The sequence below is a fragment of the Zeugodacus cucurbitae genome, chromosome 4 (assembly GCF_028554725.1).
Source record: "Zeugodacus cucurbitae isolate PBARC_wt_2022May chromosome 4, idZeuCucr1.2, whole genome shotgun sequence".
Taxonomy (NCBI): domain Eukaryota; kingdom Metazoa; phylum Arthropoda; class Insecta; order Diptera; family Tephritidae; genus Zeugodacus; species Zeugodacus cucurbitae.
In genome coordinates, this window is record NC_071669.1 from 20,493,066 (window position 1) to 20,511,762 (window position 18,697).

General features: G+C 33.5%; 1 protein-coding gene across 3 annotated transcripts; it reads left to right on the top strand.

The window, feature by feature from the left end:
* Positions 1 to 17,587, top strand: LOC105216754 (nucleosome-remodeling factor subunit NURF301). Of its 3 annotated transcripts, none has more exons than XM_011191403.3 (15): positions 2 to 303; positions 497 to 883; positions 1,951 to 5,892; positions 6,023 to 6,409; positions 6,476 to 6,802; positions 6,881 to 6,993; positions 7,413 to 8,898; positions 9,237 to 9,367; positions 13,132 to 13,360; positions 14,120 to 14,469; positions 14,730 to 14,938; positions 16,167 to 16,319; positions 16,417 to 16,780; positions 16,866 to 16,950; positions 17,022 to 17,587. In XM_011191403.3, the coding sequence occupies exons 2-15, from the start codon at positions 613 to 615 to the stop codon at positions 17,222 to 17,224; spliced, it is 8,250 nt and encodes a 2,749-aa protein (XP_011189705.2). In that variant the 5' UTR covers positions 2 to 303; positions 497 to 612; the 3' UTR covers positions 17,225 to 17,587. The 3 variants fall into 3 exon arrangements, with proteins under 3 accessions (XP_011189715.2, XP_011189705.2, XP_011189697.2); XM_011191395.3 differs by having other exon boundaries at positions 3 to 303; positions 14,727 to 14,938; positions 17,022 to 17,586; XM_011191413.3 differs by lacking the exons at positions 14,120 to 14,469; positions 14,730 to 14,938; positions 16,167 to 16,319; ... (1 more) ...; positions 16,866 to 16,950; positions 17,022 to 17,587 and adding an exon at positions 11,712 to 11,755 and having other exon boundaries at positions 1 to 303.
* The last annotated feature ends 1,110 nt before the right edge of the window (positions 17,588 to 18,697 follow it).

The window sequence follows — 18,697 nt, forward strand, 5'->3', positions numbered from 1 at the left end:
ACTCGCTGTGATTGGTCATTGCCTACTGTACGTTTTGCGAGTTAAAAAGTGAGGAAAAATCACTAAAGAATAAAAAGTTTATAAAAACATATAAATTGTTGTTGAATAGTGCGAATTTTTTACAAATCAAATACAAGTGTTTGTGCTTTTTCTATGGTGTATAAAATTCTGTGCGAAAAGTTATTGCTTATAGACATAAAGTGAAAAATCGTTTTTCATAATGGCGGCCTCGTTTGGGCTTGAGTTTTCGACTGGCGAAGCCATCAATTGAATAAGCGCTAAAGATACAGTTTTGGGAGGAAGGTAGAGTATTTAGCAGAATTGTCAAAAATATGCAAACATTCTTTTTTTTTTAACTCATTGAGAAAAGTGTTTGTTTTTGTTGAAATTTAATGAATGATAAAATGCTTGGTTTTAATGCTTAATATAATGCCTAGCTGTGTGCGTTTCAATTCTAAAAAATAACCTTCAATTTTTTATTCCTGGTTTTCTTCAGATTTTCCAACACCGTGCACTATTTATTTTTATAAAAAGTTATTTTAAAGGACATTCGGCAAGAATTACAATATATATATTTTTAAAAAATTTTAACCAAACGGAGTTGTTAAAATAATGAGTGGACGTGGTAGTCGAAAACGGGGTAGGCCACCAAAGACGCCAAATGAGCGCGCTGGGACCAAATTCAATTATCAGCTGTTGAAGAAGCCAAAATATTTGAGCAAGGCCAGTGATTCTCAATTAAGTACTCCATCAGCTTCGCGCGCTTCTTCACCACAGGAAAGTGATGGCAGTCGCAGCTATAATAGGAAATGCACCAGCAAAAGCACCAGAGGCAGATCACGTAAATCGACAAGTAGTACGGCTAATGTAAGCCGCAGAGGAGGTAATACTCGTAAACAAACAAATTTGTTTACATTTTCTTTTGACTTTATATTGTACAACATGACAATGATTTTATAAATGCATACCTACTGTAGTTAGTTTTTGTCAAGGCTTTTAGCTAATTTTTCATACGTATGTTATGAATTAAAGTTGTGATTTATTTGAAAGAAAATCGTTATTATGTATATGTAAATTATTATTTTATATTAATGATAATTAAAAAATACGCACTTATGACCAATATCTTAAGTAGTATATCATAATACTATGTCTAATCAATTAAGTTATTTTAGAATTTATGTATGGAGTAATTTAATTTAGTGCTATTAATTAAAATTATTTAAAAAGTTACATAAGATGCTATTTCATCAAATAATCTGCCCGTTAGGTTTTCTTAACAAAATATGCATATTAAAAAAATTAAAAAAAAATAAAAAAAAATATATTTTTTCAATTACTAAATTTCCATGAAAATTAAAAAATATGTTGTGTTACTATATATAATATTTATCAATTTGGCAAACCTTTTTTTTGTTTGCATGCAGCTATCTAATTAAATCTATTATTTTGATTTAACTTTCAAAGTATATACTTACCTATCAAAAACTTTTGCGAGGTATAAGAAAATTATGTATCAAATATAATATATATGATTTATAACAACAACAATGAAATCTTTTAAAGTCCAATTGGATACTTTTTCACTAAATTACCTTTTCCAGACAGAGTAAAAGTGGCTAATATGCAATCCAAACGAATTTAAATATAATTGAAATTTTTACTTAACTTTACTTAGTTGCAATATAAAATCGAAATACGCCGAAATTAGTAAGGAATTATGACAATCAACATCACAAGTTTTTGAAATTTTCAAGTATTTGTTAAATAATATATGTATGTATGTAAATTTTGAAATTATATGCAAATTATAATACACCCTGAGTTAATTATGAAAGCTTAAATTTTCCTGAAACTTTATATAATATAAATATTTAATTTTGAAATCAAATCTTTAGTATTTATAATCATCTCTATAGATTTTAATTGTTTTAATATTTTCTTTCATAGGTTACGAGTCGGAATATCACTATGGTTCGGATTTTGGCGATTCAAGTGAAAAGAGTGATATTGATGACGAATTACTCTGCTCTGCCACAGATGAAGATAGCCTCGACGCAGCTAACGAGAGTGAATCCGAATTCTCAGTGTGTAGTTTTACACAAAATGGTGTTGGTCGTCCACCGCGACCACCAAGTCCTGAACCAATTTGGTTACAGGATCGCGAATATGATCCGCTCGAATTGCCTGAATCTTCAGAAGATTTGCTAATGAAAAATGAATTTTTACTTAAGGCTCTTAGTATATATGAAGTTTTACGAAGATTTCGCCATTTGGTGCGTTTGTCACCATTCCGTTTTGAGGACTTCTGTGCTGCTTTAGCGTGTGATGAGCAAAGCGCTCTGATCGCAGATATACATATTATGTTATTAAAAGCAATTTTACGTGAAGAAGATGTACAGGGGACACATTTTGGGCCACTTGATCAGAAAGACACCGTCAATATAAGTTTATACTTAATAGATGGCATAACATGGCCCGAAGTACTACGCTGTTATGTCGAAAGTGACACAATATTCAGCCGAGAAGTACATAACATATTGAGTGCTGGTGATTATCCATTTACAGGTGTCACCGATCGCATCACAGTTTTACAATTTTTAACTAATCAGTTTTTAACAACGAATGCTGTACGTGACGTCATGCTACAAGAGGGTCCAATTCATTATGATGACCATTGCCGCATTTGCCATAGATTAGGCGATTTGTTATGTTGCGAAACATGTCCAGCCGTTTATCATTTGGAGTGTGTTGATCCTCCACTGAACGACGTGCCAACTGAAGATTGGCAGTGTAATTTGTGTAAGTCACATAAAGTAACTGGAGTTGTCGATTGTGTGTTGCCACAAGAAAAACAAGGAGTTCTTATAAGGCAAGATATACTCGGTTTGGATAGACACGGCCGGAAATTTTGGTTTATAGCGAGGCGAATTTTTGTCGAGGGTCAACCCGACTTTGATAACGGTAAAATTTGGTACTACAGTACCGAGGCGAAATTGGAACATCTATTAAGCATAATCGACAAAGATGATTTGGAAACCGGACTATTCAATCAATTGACGGAGCGTAAAGATGAAATTGTGCGTCAAATGAAATTAACCGAGTCCATTACAAAGGAACATAACAAATATCAACGGCTTTCTTATATAGATGAAGAAAATAAGAAAACATTGGCACTAATTCGTGGTAATGAAGATGAAGATGCACAAATGAACGAGAGTGCAACGGAAAATAAGATGATGACGCGTTTGAAAACAAGTCAAAATGCTAATGAGCCCAATCATTTCAAATTGGGTATGGAACATGGTTTTAAGAATTATGTAAATCAATACACATCAAATCCAATTGCACTGAATAAACCGCAACGCAATGAGGAACGTGATAAACGACGTCATTTATCACATAAGTTTTCACTAACCACAGCGTCCGAGTTCAAGTGGATAGGTGTTACTATGGGCAGTTTGGATAGTATTACACAAACATTACGGCAGACTTTATTAAATTTCGAGGAGAGTGTACCTTCGTCATTTATGATACCAAATTGGCGATTCATAAAATGGAAATGGCGTAGAACAGTAACCGATGCACGTCGTCCTACCGAATTCGTAATAGTATTATTACTACTCCAAGCATCGTTTAAAAGTGTTATCTTTGCCAATGTTTGGCATGAGCAGCTTGGTCATCTTACATTGTGCCGCATAACTTCCGTGGAGCGCGAAGAACGCAAAAAATTGGAGAAACGTGAAAAACGCGAACGTGATGATGAGGAAGAGCGCAACCGTCTTGCTTTCAACTATATCAAATACTCCTTAGGACTTAAGCATCAAGTGTGGAAGCAAAAAGGAGAAGAGTACCGCATACACGGTCAATGGGGATGGATGTGGCTGTCAACAAGTCGACGTTGTGGCAGTGGTGCTGGCAGTGGCAAAGTGCGACGCGCTCCGCATCGTCATGGTTTGGCTATACCGCCGGTTAAAGAGAATGTGCACTTCACAAAAGGCAGTGATGTGGATGAGATCGTTAGCGTAGATCCGCGTACACACAAATTTATACAGCAGTGCAATGCAGCAGTAAAGAAGGGTGCCGACTATTATTACTTACAGAAATTTAGGGATGTGCAAATAAAAGAACTGCATGACGCTGACACTGAGGGTGGCATCATTGATGTTTCAAAATCGTTAACAATGCCCGGCCGCCTTATGTATCCCAAAATTGCGCGTAAGAGTAGGCTTGACGATTTGTTAGCACGACGCATGGAATTAAAGCAAGCTGAGGAAGAATTGGCCGTAAAAATTGAGAAAGACGGAGATGATACACAATCAGCTACACAGTCTGATGATAACAAATCAGAAGTTAATAAAAAGGTAGCCAAGAGAACATTCCTGGAACGGCGTCTGATGGAAATTCAATATGTGCAGCAAAAAGATATGCCCAACAAAGATGTTAATCTTGATTTGATCAATTCCTTAGCGAAGAAAATCCAAACTGTACGTTTACAGTTCAGCCAGTTGAATAGATTCGCTAAACAATATCGTTGTTACACCAAAGAGTGTAACACCAATTCCAATGCCGTCTCGCAAATTACGCAAAACACTTGCTATTCACCACTTTGCCTACAGAAAGCACGCGCTAAAAAGGAACTCTTGTTATTACTGCGCAAAGCACACATTGCTGGTAAAGGTTCGAAGGAAACAGTGGCCGCTATTTTGGGCGCCGTAAAGAAGCCTTCAATACTAGAGCAAAAATTGACCGAAGGTAAAAAGGATGCATCACTACTGCTAGATGAAGCAGACGATTGCCGTTGGTTGATCGATGAAAATCCATTGGATTTAGTACAAGATTGGGAGCATGCACGCACCGTTGCAGTGCCATATGATGACAAGCTTTTACGTGATTGTTACAAAACAAAGGAAGAACAAAATTCCAGTGCGAATATCGTAAAGGAGGAAAGCATGACTACCGGTGGTTCGAGTGATGGTGGCATGGAATTTATTGATAATATCGATGTGTGCAGCAATGTTGAGATTGAGAGTTCCGAAACCACAAATGATGATTCACTCGCGGCATTAGCGTCCAGCAGTGATGCTTTGGGTATGGATGCTTCACTAGCTAAAAAATGTAGGAAACAACAAAAATTGCGTAGCAATAAGTCATACGTCGCCACCAAGGATGTGCTCAATCAAACATATGAGAAGCAAGCGGCTGCTTCAAGTGTGAAACAAAATCGTCGATTCCCCACGCAACCACGCATAACGAAACGCGAAGACGTTACGAAATATGAAAAGGAATACTATCCGAACGGCAAGGAACGCGTATACGCTGCCGATTCGCCACGTGGACGCATTTACTTGTGGCGTGACTTGGCGATGTTAAAGGAACGTAAAACCATAAAAACGGAGGACGATAAAAAACCTACACCGGAGCCGTCTAAAAACGCACCGATCGGTTCATCATATCCCTTAACTTCACAATTTTTAACACACAAATTGAAGATGAGCATACTCGTATTGCCGCCATATGAGTTGAAGAAACTGGCACGCTTGGGTGGCAAGACCTCCACAAACGGTTTCCATCATTTGGCGAAGAATAATTCTGTGTGGCCATATCCATGTTCGAGACCGCTTTTCAAAACTTGCTGGTCTTTTCGTACTAGCAAAGCGACAACGCTTTCTGCAGTTGCACTGCAATTACGCATACTCTGGTGTTGTCTACGTTGGGACGACATGATTGCCAAACCGCCATCGGCTGATGGTAAACACCAAGTAACAAGTGAAACAGAGATTGTCACACAGGAGCTATTAAAGTTACGACACATGGGACGCTATGGCGAGCGTACGCAGTATTTACGACGCAAAGTTGTTGTGCCACTCGAAATGCCCAAGACTATACGCGGTAAGTTATAGTTACAATTTATATAACTTTCAAAGTTGAAAAATTGTTGAAAATGTAGTTTATTTTGTGGTTTATATATATATTCTGATTTTATATATAATATATATATTTTTTATATTAAAAATAACAGAGGTAACGTCAATCCGTTCTGGTCTGCGTAAACGGAAACGTGCCGAGTCACCACAACCCACGGAACCACAAATAAGCGAGGAATGGGTAGAGGAAGATAAACTAGAGTTGTGGGAGATTAAATTAATGGGCGAGCGTCATGAGAGAAGCAAACAGACAACCATGACACGTTCTGTGGTATCGCGTCAAATAGCCGAACAAGCAGGTTCATCGCCATCTTCCTCCTCTGCATCCAGCGCAGGCGGTTCTAATGGCTCTACCACCAAAGTGGTAATAACTGCAAAGAGTAGTGAAGAAATCAAGGAGAAAATGGAACAGCAATTAAAATTGCAACGTGCTGCACATCTACAGAAGAAGAATCCCGAAAATGCAAAATTACAGACGCAAGGTATTTTGCTTAACAAAACTAAAATAATTTATAGCTTCTAACATTGCTTTACATTGCACCTTACAGTGAAGGGTCAAATAATAGGCAGCCGTCGTGTAATCGTTAAGAATCCCGATGGCACAACACGCATTATACAGCAGGCAATTACAACGCCCGGACAAAAACTTAATAGTAGCAGTAATAGCATAACGCAAACTTCAACTGGCTCGAGTACTAGTGGGCAAGCGTCCACCGCCAGTCCTGCGCCACAACAGTCTAAAGTGCAAATCATACGCGGTCCCGATGGCAAAGTAAGCGTACGAGGCTTGAATCCCGGTCAACAATTAATACAAATGCCTGACGGCAAGCTGCATGTGCTGACAACAACAACAGCACCAGGCAGTGGCGCACAGGGTAAGTCGCTGGGGAAAAACATTTTCATATATAGATTTTTAATGTAAATTAATTCTTTATTTATTTATTTTTCTACAGTTACTAAGAAACTACCAGTGAAACAAGCGACACCGACAAATTCCCCTGGTGTCGTGAAGCAAATAACTGTCAAACCTGTACAGAAGACTGTTCCAGTGCAAGGCGTTCAAAAGGTTTGTTTCATGTTCTACACTTAGACAGTGTTTAAATTAAATTTAAATTAAAAAAGAAAAAAATAATATAATAAACAAAAAAAAAAAAAATTAAATCAAATAAAAAAATAAAATAAAATAAAAAAATACATTAAAAATTAAATCAAAAAAGATAAAATATAAAAATGAAAAAAATTCAGTTGTACTTCGCTAACTCGAAAAATCAATAACCCGAAGTTCTCCTTAACTCGAGCTCTTGAATTAGCAATATAAGTTCAATTTCATACAAATTACCTTCTGTAAAAACGAACTTTACGTTTTGTGGATTACGGGGATTCGAATTAGGGATGTTCAACTGTAAATAAAAAATAATAATAATAATAATAATAAAACATACAACATTACATAAACAATTTAATTGAAATACTCTCCCATTTCAGTCGGTTGTGACAACTGTAAGTACCCAACCCAAGCCAGTTACGCCCAAAGCCGTTGCGCAGGTCATCAATCAGCATGTTACAGTGAATCCCACAACAACGGTGCAAAAGGTTGTTACCCAAACAATACCAACGGCAAACCAAGGCACCGCAAATGCAACAAAAATCACCACAAATGCGCAAGGTATTCCACAATTTATTGTGCAGCCGGGTCAAAAGTTGTTGATGGGACAAAACCAACAGGGGCAAAAGGTATTAATAACTACCGGTGGTCAACAGTTGACCCAACAGCCAGTGGTATCCAATTTGCAAAGCATACAGCAGGCGCAACCACAGCAACAACAACAACAGATCATTGTAAACCAATCGCCAACAACAGCAAACCCGGCCAACAACACTTCGCCACAAGCGACACAAAAGGTGATACAACAAATAGTGAATACCAGCAATGTGCAACAACAAATTGTGATTGGTGGCCAGCGCATCATATTGAGTCCTGGTCAAACTATAGTCACGCAGCGTTCAGTGCCACAAAATCAAGCTGTACAAGTTGTACAACAGCAGCAACAGCAACAGATTGTGCAATCGACGGCAACGCAATCCACACACCACCAACAGGTTATAGTGCAAGCGACAAATCAACAGCCTGGACTGACGCAAGTGCAACAGCCGCAGCAGCAGCAACAACAAACGCGTGTTGTTAAGCAAATTGTGGTGCAACAGCAGCCGCAACAACAACAACAATTGCAGCAACAACATACAATACAAACAACAAATAATCATATAGTCGAGCAGAGCACACCGACACAACAAGTGGTGAAGGTGCAACAACCGCAACAGCAGCAACAACAGCAAACAACAACGACAGCACCACAAACCACAAATCAGCAGCTGGTTGTTCAAAATTCCACATTGGCACAACAATTGGCCCAGGGCAAATTGCAGGTGGCAACCATAAATGGTCAACAAGTAATCATACGACCGTTGGGTAATAATCAAGCGCAAATTGTTGCCCACATTAAGACGCAAAGCGATGGTAATGCGCACATCATAACGAATAGCACCTTGGAGACACCACAACCGTCACCGGAGAAAGCAGTACCAACTGTTGTGCATCAACAGGTGCAACCATCACCCAAGGTACAACCACAACAGCAAATTATACAGCGCACTACCATCACACAGCAGACGCAACAACAACAACAGCAGCAGCAGCAACAAACCACAACCTATATGAGTCAAGAAAGTGTGCAGCAGCCGCAGCAGCAGCTACAACAGACCACGACTACAACAACAACTAAGACCATGTCGATTGAGGAGAGTCTATTGCAAGGCCAGCCACCGGGCACGGTGATCAAGTGTGTCACCGCGCAGGTCATACAGACCGAGCAAGGACCACGTATTGTGTTGCAGGGCTTGGTCGGCAATGATTTCACACAACAACAGTTGGCGCTTGTGCAACAACAAGTGAAGCAACAACTTTTGAAAGGTATGTTGTAATATAAGAAGTTGGAAGTGCGTCTTTAGAATGTACATAATTATGTGTGTTTATTGAAATGAATGAATTATTTTTGTGTGGGAATACTTTTTATTTATTTTAAACATGTTTTTTTTGTCAATTTGAACTGGTGCTACCATCGAATGTGCTTATATGAAATGCATGGAATATAGATCTTTGAGGCGTTTAACTTTTTTACAACAACAATATTTTTGAAATAATGTAAATACATATTTGTACATCTTTGTTTTTGTTGTAATTAAATTTTTGTTTTTAAAAATTTTATCTTTTCTATTCATACTAATTGCATTTCGTATCTTTTTTTTTAGCACAAGAATCCAGTGGCAAACAGGGCGTATTAGGACCAACGAAAATCTACTTGGCAGTCCAACCACCAAACGCGGTTTTGAATTCACAACCGCCACCACTAACACCAGTACATCAATCTTCACATCAACAAGTGAGTAGTTGTTGAACAAAGAAACAAAATAAAAAAAACGAAAAAGAGGATAAAAAAGAACAGTTAAAATAATGCTATAAATTATAAATAAAATAAAAAATTAATTTAAGTGTAAAAGTTTTCACCTTATAATTTATACTACTACACATACATACAAATATTATTTTATACTCGCAGTATATACACAGTGCAGACATTAGCCTTTTATTATTTATTACAACATATAATATGTTAATTTAAATATACATATACAGTTACTATGCCGTTATATGGCTAATGCAAAATGTTGTTTATTGCCAAATATAACAACAACAACAACAAAAAATAACAGACTAAATGGAAAACGATATTTTCTTACTACATATTTCAAAATATTTTGAAAAATCAACTTTCAAAAATTATGTTAAGTTAAACTAATACACAATAGCTACTTAATTTACACACAAGCAAAGTGCAGTGCTGTTAGAAAAGTTTTTGTTTTTTAAGACGTGCAAACAGTGATTGCGAAATTCAGTTGAAGGCAATTTACATTCCATAAAGACGCAAAGGAGTACATGAAATATTTGAAAACAACAAATAATATAAAAAAGTTATTTGTTTGTGCCGAATTAAAGCTTTCAAGAGAATGGTTTTGCTGCGCGCCGAATACTAGATACATGTGAAAGTTAAACACTATACTCAATTTGAAAATATTCATTGTTTATTGCATTATATAGTTTTTTCGGGCAAACGCCTTTAATTATGTTCCACAAAGTATTATGACATTATAGCGTAGAAAATGTAGGCAAAACTGCACGTTTCTTTATACACTGGAAGGCACTGCAATTGCGCGTGGTTTGTGTTTATTTTTAATGCAATACATATATATCTATATGCTAACATATTGCTAAAAACACGAATATTGCACCATCAATATGAACGAACATGTTTACTTTAAAATGACGCCCTCAACACACATACATACATACAATTATAAGTATATTATATTTTTCTTGTATTATTTCGATTGTTAATTACATTAAAATTATTATTATTCATTAATTATTATTACTTTTAATTTTAAGCCTTAAAAGTATCAAATCGTTTTGTAATGTAAAGCGCTTTTTGCAATAAATTGACTTAATGATACCGAAAATTGTTTTAATTGTAATTTTCACATATTTTGGTTTTCTTAGTAATTACAAAAAATCAAAAAACAAAAAAAAAAAAAATAAATAAAAAAATAAAACTAAAAACAAAACAACAAAAATGAAAAAAAATCCACTTTTATAATTAAAGTGTAGTTTGTTGAAAACAAAAGCGAAAATATGAAATTAAAACTAATATTAATGTTAATAAAAATTTTGTAAATATTAAAGAGACAACAACAACAAAAAAATAATATATTAATGTTTTGTTATTTCGAAGCAAAATTTAAGCAAATACAGTATTTAGTGTCGCACACACGCACATTTTACTGTACACATCTTGTTTGTTTGTTGTATCTGAGTTAAAGTAAATGAATGAAAGCAACATTTGCCTAGTAAATTGTAATTAAGTAAAAGCAAATAATTAAGAAACAACAAAAAAAAATAACTCATATTCGGATTAGTTGGATGATTATATGTAATTGGCCTTTGTGTTGACAAAAAGCGCTCGCTAAAATTGTAAAAGCAAAAGTAATAAGAAACTGTTATTAAATTGTAAAAATGCAAAATGCAATATCAATTCACATGCATCATAAAATCAAAACAGCAAAAAAAAATTAATTAATTAACTAGAATCGGCGTTTTATAAACACACATTGAATGTTTTAAAGTCAAAATTTCTAATGTGGCCATTCATGAAATCTTTAAAAGTAGTAAGCAAAAATTGAAGAGATTAACCCAAACATGACGGCAAAAAGTAGTCGCAAAAATGCAACAAAAATAATTTTACTTAAAAGCGTGTTCTGTTCATAAAAAATAAATAATATATAAAAGAAATTACTTGCTTGCAAGTAAAACTATATATATAAATATATTTAAAAAGCAAAAAAAAAGAAGCAACTAAAACACAAAGGCTTATCCATAAATTAATCATCTCATCTAATCAAAAGTATACGCAAATTTTTTACGTTCACTGCGTCTTCATTTGCGCATTTACAGCAAAATGTTTAGTATAACAGAAACAAAAAAAAATTAAAATAAAAATTTCGTTTGTTTTCTCTCAAATACAACGCAACAATTAACAATCACTCGAAAAAATATAATTCAAATGCATACTAAAAGTGCAAAAGAGTAACAAACAAAAAAGTTAAAACTACCCAAACAAATGCTGCTTTTTCAAGTCATGTCTGTTAATCTCTTCGCAAACTCTCTTAAAGGTTTCCTGGAATAAGTACTACAACTGATCTTTTACGTACACAAGGTAGGTGTAACGCTGTATTTAAAATAACAACACATGTGCGACCTCATTCGGTGTATGCATGTATGTACAAATTTCATTTTGCATTTTTACAACCTATATTTTTATAGAAAGTAAGAGTAAGTTTATTAACTATTTATGTTGCAAATTTATTTTTTATTCACACACAATTGTATTATTTTTAATGTGATAACTTGAGATTTAAAAATCATTATTTTCCACGTCACTTTGGGTTTAGCAAGTTTAAAGTTGTGAAATGTGACTTTTTATTACTTTAATTAACGCTTGTTTGTGCAAAAAGTGCACATTTCATATGAAAAAGCATATCAGAAATGTGCCCTGATTTTATTGTTGTTGCAATAATATAAAATATTCTCCACTTAGTTTTCGTTAATATTGAAATTCGCGCTAAGCGCAGGCATCTTAAAGGATGACTACTCCTCATTAACCGCGTGGCGGCACCCCCATCTGGTATGGCAAAGGACTAAAATTGGTCTATGTGTGGCTTTCTAGCCTACCAGACTAACCTAACCTAACCTTCCGTTAATGTTGGTGTCGGTTGCTCGCACGAATATTAACTCTTATATTCCTAAAGACTTATTTTCATGGTAAAAGTCTAAAATTTGAGTTTTCATGGTGTCCGCCATTTCTTTTTATCGGTACGGTTCAATTTTTTTATCAAGTTTTTTATTATTTATTTATTTTTATCTTTTATGGTTTATCAAATTTTCTTTTTATTAACTATTTTTTATTTTTTTTATTTTTTATTTTATAAACATTTCTTTACTAAATTTAAACATTATTGTTTTTTATTTTTAATTTTTTTTTAATTTTTTTAATTTAATTTTTTTTTTTATTTTTTTTATTAAAATTTTATTATTCAGTTTTTTAATGTTTCTTATTAATTTTTGCACATTATTTATTTTTTCTCTTTTCTGTTAATTATTTACAGTACTATGAAATATATGCCACAAACAGGCGTTATAGTTATTTTAATATATTTAAGTTAATTTTCTTGCGTATTATTACGCACTTGAATTAAAATATAGTAGAGCTTTCATAATTCTAACTTCCATAACTCGAACTCTTGAATTGCCAATAGCAGTCAAATTTCGTACAAATTTCCTTCCAGTAACTCAAACTTCCTTGAATCGGGGTTTTTTTTTATTATGGTGATTCGAGTTAAGGAAGTTCAACTGTTTGTCAATAAAATCCCTTCAAGAGATAGCTAGCGTACAGTTATATCTACAAATTATTACACTTTATTTATTTTATATTCAATATTTTCTTCGTTCATTAGGTATTTAATGATTAATTTTAAATTGATTGTTAATTTCAATTAATATCATATATAAATAATTACTTGTATCGCTTTGCAGGCGTCCTTCCTAGCTAAGACAACGGTGACTGAACAAAGTAGCAGTAACGTTGAATTGAATGCCAATAAAAACGATGCAACAAAAAACCAAGATAAACCAGATTCAACCATACTACAAGACAATCAAATTCAACAAACATCACAAGGGAATAACACAATAATTAGTAGTCCAAGTGCGGGCACTGGATCTCAGGATTTGATTGTAACTTCACCAGGATTTTTACAAATCTGTAAGTGTTTGGTTTATTTGATTTCTTTTTAATTGAGCATACTTTCAAAATAAAAGTATTTCTGTATTAGGAAAAACCCCTTAATATATCTTGATTTAGAAAAAAATAGAAGGAAGTATGTATGTATGTAAATACATATTAATCACTCGTCCAATTTCAAAAATGGGTTTTGTATCCATTTAACTATGTACTTAGGCAGATAAAGGTTCATTTTTTAGGGAAGACTGACTCAACTCATGTTTTACGTCTTTGAATAATACTATTAAATAGGTAGGTATTAAGTCCAAAAATTAGAGAATTGTAATGCTTGACAATCTCGGTACGTGAATATATCAATAGTGAAAAATTTAACACATTTAATTTTTTTGTTGTGTTATTTCTAAATATTGATCTATAAATACGTCCAAAAACATTTGGAAATTAATAAGATGGAAATAATTAACTTGTCACTTAGTTAACAGTCGGAGGCTACATACATACGTATATAATATATGCATACTTTCATTCGTTTGCATGTGATTTGCACGTAGTTAATTTTATTTTATTATTATTTTTTTTTTTGTTTAATTTAATTTAAAAAAAAAAACGTCAATTTTTCATGGTGCTACACACACGCCAATATAACACTCTAAATCATACTCCCTTGACAGTAGTACAGATTTTTAACGGCGTTACATAATTTGTATTATTGAAATATGCACACAATTTTGTATAACTTTCTTAACAACACACTTTCCACATTTCTATTTATTCTAAAAGCCAACAATAAAAACATACTCACTAAAGGCAGCTCTAATATAAATATCACACAAGACGAGCAACAACGACAACAACAACAGCAGCAGCAAGATAAATCAACAATTGTCAGCACACCGGTCAGCAGTGTTTCGAGTCGAAAGCGACACCTTTATAAAACTAAAAATGAGAATGGTGATTGGAATCAGCAGCAACAGCCGCAACGTACACCGAAAAAGTCGAATACGAATACAATAAACGATCAGAATGTCATCACAGCATATTCAACCAATAATACGCTCAGGGATAGCAGCGCTAAGCGTGGTGATTTACTGCTGCTCGACGATAATGAACAACTAAATCAAGCATTAAATGTAAGTGGTTTGCGTGTGGTGTGTTTATTACCATCTTCGATATGTGCTTAACATAAATATTGCGCTTCGATTAGTAATTCGATTCATACAAACGGTATGCATTAAAAAGTCGAAGTGCGAAGTCGTTTACATAGAAAAATTAATAATAATTATTTTTTTAACAAATACAGCACGTGCAGCGCATTTATAGTGTTTATTAAAAAGCACAAAATTTTAATTTGAATATTAATAGTTGCTATTTCTTTGTTTTTGTGCAGCAGACACTGGAGCGTCACAAAGATCTCTTGAAGAAAAGCATATTGAAGAAGCGTTCGCTTTTGGAGCGTAATTTGCAACACGAAATAAAAGAAGAAATGAATAGTGAGCTATTGAGTTCCTCAGAAAAGGTTGAAACAAATAAGAAATTCTGCAACACCCCGAGTGGTGGCGCTACTGCTGGCGGCGGCTTAACAACAAATGAAGTGAAAAAGTAAGTTTTGCTTTTGAAATATCAATTTTTTATACTCGCGCAACAAAGTTGCTAAGAAAATGTTATAGTTTTGTTCACATAACTGTTGTTTCTAAGTCATAATACTAAACGAGTTAGATTTTAATGAAATTCAGCTGATGACTCGGATAAAAAATAGGCGAAATCAATTTGCCACCATGCCTACTTCCCATATAACTCAATTTTGAATTCCATCTGATTCCTTCATATTACAATATATACATTAGGAATCAATGAAGATAGTGAAATAAAACTTTACAAAAATACTGTACTTGAGGTGTGGCATCACTTATGGAAAAAAATTTCGAAATCGGATAACTTTTCAAGGCCCCGGATATCGAACATGAAGAACACGGTACCTAAGGGTAATTTTTCACCGAAAATATCGTTAAATCTCAAATATATTAATTTAATTCAAGGGGAATCTTCTAATAGTGTGTCTCCGTACCAAAAATGGTTAAAATCGGGTCATAACTTTCCCTAGCTCCCATATACCTTATATTCGGATTATAAAAAATTCCGGTGGGCTTTAACTGCATATATCGGTTAATATGTGAGATATCTTAGCAAAATTAAGTGAGCATGTAGTCTTAGATATAGTGTACCTTGGTGGTGAAAATTAATGAAATCGATTCAGGACTACCTCATCTCTAATATACTATATATCTAAATGGACTTTATGCCGAATCTATGGGTCAAATTGTGTGTTATCTTAATAAAACTATATCAGCAAATTCTTATACACAATCAAATAGCGTTGAATCAACGAGAAAAAATTAAATTAATAATTAAACTATAATCTTTGTGATAAAATTTAAATAATTACATATTGTTTACTAATTTATACTGTATGTGCTTAACAAAACAGGTTAAAATGTATTATTCTTTGTAAGTTGTCTTAAAATAATCAATTTTATTATTTATTACTGCGTATATCTGCAGTTGCCAAGTTGCTTGACTTGTGATTTTCGAGTTATGGATCATGAACATACTAGTCATATAAAAATGTTCAAAGCTACTATTGTTGTAGTTATAGTTGTAGCAAAATTTTGCAAATTCTTCATATGACGAACACAATTCAAAAAGAAAAGAAATAAAACTAACCTAAAAAAATTTGGTTTTTATGACTTGCTGTTAGCCTCTGTATTAAAATAAAAAAAGAAATTATCATTGAAAAATATACTTATAATTTTAACTATCCTTACTATAGACCATCGAAACAATTGAAGAATAATCATCCCAACGCTCCTCAATCACCAGCACTGACACCGTCCAAAAGTCTGCACGGACGTTCACAAAAGAAAGTCAACAAGAAGAAAGAGAAATTGTATTGCATTTGCCGTACACCTTACGACGATACAAAGTGAGTCTAATTTTTTATTATATTTATTATTATTATTTTTTTTTTTAATAAATACAAAAATGTTATAATTAAATTATTTTATTTCCTTCCCCGTAAGGTTTTACGTTGGCTGTGATTTGTGCAGCAACTGGTTCCACGGCGATTGCGTAAACATTACCGAAGAAGCATCGAAGAAACTCTCCGAATTCATTTGTGAAGACTGCAAGCGTGCACGTGAGACCCAGGAACTATATTGTTCGTGCCGCCAACCATACGATGAATCACAATTCTATATCTGTTGTGATAAATGCCAAGATTGGTTCCATGGCCGTTGTGTGGGCATTGTGCAGAGCGAGGCCGAATTTATCGATGAATACATCTGTCCACAGTGTCAGCGCAACAATTCGGTCAATATGGCGAATATGAAGAATTTAGCCGAAAATGAGACGATCGAATTGAAGAAGCTTATCAAGCAAATACAGGTAAAGATATAATACCTGTGTATATATGTTTGTCATATTATGTCACTTGCTAAATTACCTCCTTTGATATTATGTATATTTGCAGGCCCACAAGAGTGCATGGCCTTTTATGGAGCCAGTTGATCCAGAGGAAGCACCCGACTACTACAAAGTCATCAAAGAACCTATGGGTGTGTATAAATATTACTTTTTAATTAAGTAATTATTTATTTATTTATATTAATTGTATTTTCTTGAATAGATTTACAGAAAATTGAAAATAAACTAGACACAAACGTGTACACAAAACTATCGGAATTTATTGGTGATATGACAAAGATATTCGACAACTGCCGCTATTACAATCCGAAAGATTCGTCATTTTATAAATGCGCCGAAACATTGGAAGCATTTTTTGTGCAAAAAATTAAAAATTTCCGGGAAACTGTGGTTAGTCAAAACTAAATCTACTTAAAATTAAATACATATATGAAAACCGCAAAATAAAAGCAAAAACAAAAAATACACTGTAATAAACGCCGCACCATGCGTTACGCTGTCCGCTGTGTGCTGGTGCATATAATGTAAATAGCTATAATTGTTGCATAATTTATGTAAGTAAGTACATACGTATTATGCACATTTTGATTAGAAGAGCACAGTTAGATATAATGCATAGTTTTAAGCAGTGTTTTCATTTAATAACAACATTTAACAACAACAAAACCAACAAAAGAACTTATAAAGTAAAACTAACATTGTGTAAAGATCATATGAATTGATTTACTCTTGTACATAATATAATTGGTCAATGCATTTAGCTGCGATAGTATTAAGAGCAAAATACACATACATTGTATTGTATGCTTTTTTCTTTTTTAATTTGAAAACGTATTAATAAATACTAAAAAAAACGAATTTTGCCATTTCATTCAACATGTTTTAGACAGAGTGAGTTTAGATTTTTTTTCTTAGTCTGCATAAAATGAAGAAGAAAACATTTCGAACATATTAATGGAGATAATTGAATGTCAGAATGCCAAAGATCACAGTAACTGATTGCATTTTCATCTTCTCGAAACAAAACCAATATTCGAATTAACAGTGCCACTATTTATTCATGGAGCGAAATTAACGAGAAAATTTTTTTTTTTTTTAATTTTTACCATATAATTATTTCAAAATATCCATAAAAACCGAAAAATAGAATTAAATGAGACATTTTTTCAGTTTTTATTTTATTTGGCAATGAAAGTAACGCAAATGATAAAAGGAAAGTTCAAAAGAAGTCAAAAGTAATATTATATTTATTTTTATGTAAAAAGTTAGATATTTCCATGATCTAATTCTGAATTACCTATTTTGTAAACTTAGAATATTTTGATTTATTCCGTTAAATTCAATAATTACGTCATTTGGCGTTCGTATATTCTCTATCTATCTGTCTGCCCTGAGGCCCTTGGTTTGATTCAGTTAGTAAAATCGAAAAATTTATTTCTATGACACCGAACCAATAAAATTTCTGTTTCAAACATCAACTCAATAATATCAGAATTTATGACAACAACCAGATTCCACAAAAACCCTGAATATGTCATCATTGAGTTAAAAAAAAGTTTCCTGGGCTTACCGTTAGATGGCCTCGACGACAACTAGACTTATATTTTCTGTTTTAGCAGTGTTGGTTGACCATTAAAACAACATCCACAACATTGAGTTATAAACCTAACCCTACATTTAATTGTAAATTATATACTTCAAACTACACAATTTCAGTTTTTTTAACGAAGCCTGAGTTTTATTTCTTTAATTTAATTACGATTTATATTTAGTACTTGGCCAATATCACTTCTTTGATCCATTTCTTACAATTTTTAAATTTATCAAAACATTGGGCCTAATCATTGAAACCGCAGCGAATTCGATTTCGATACGATA

Excerpts from the sequence above, each read along its gene's own strand:
- LOC105216754 (XM_011191395.3), top strand. The coding sequence starts at position 613 with ATGAGTGGACGTGGTAGTCGAAAACGGGGTAGGCCACCAAAGACGCCA. Across the intron at positions 6,994-7,412 it reads CAGTGCAAGGCGTTCAAAAG|TCGGTTGTGACAACTGTAAG; the intron begins GTTTGTTTCATG and ends CTCCCATTTCAG. Across the intron at positions 8,899-9,236 it reads GAAGCAACAACTTTTGAAAG|CACAAGAATCCAGTGGCAAA; the intron begins GTATGTTGTAAT and ends CTTTTTTTTTAG.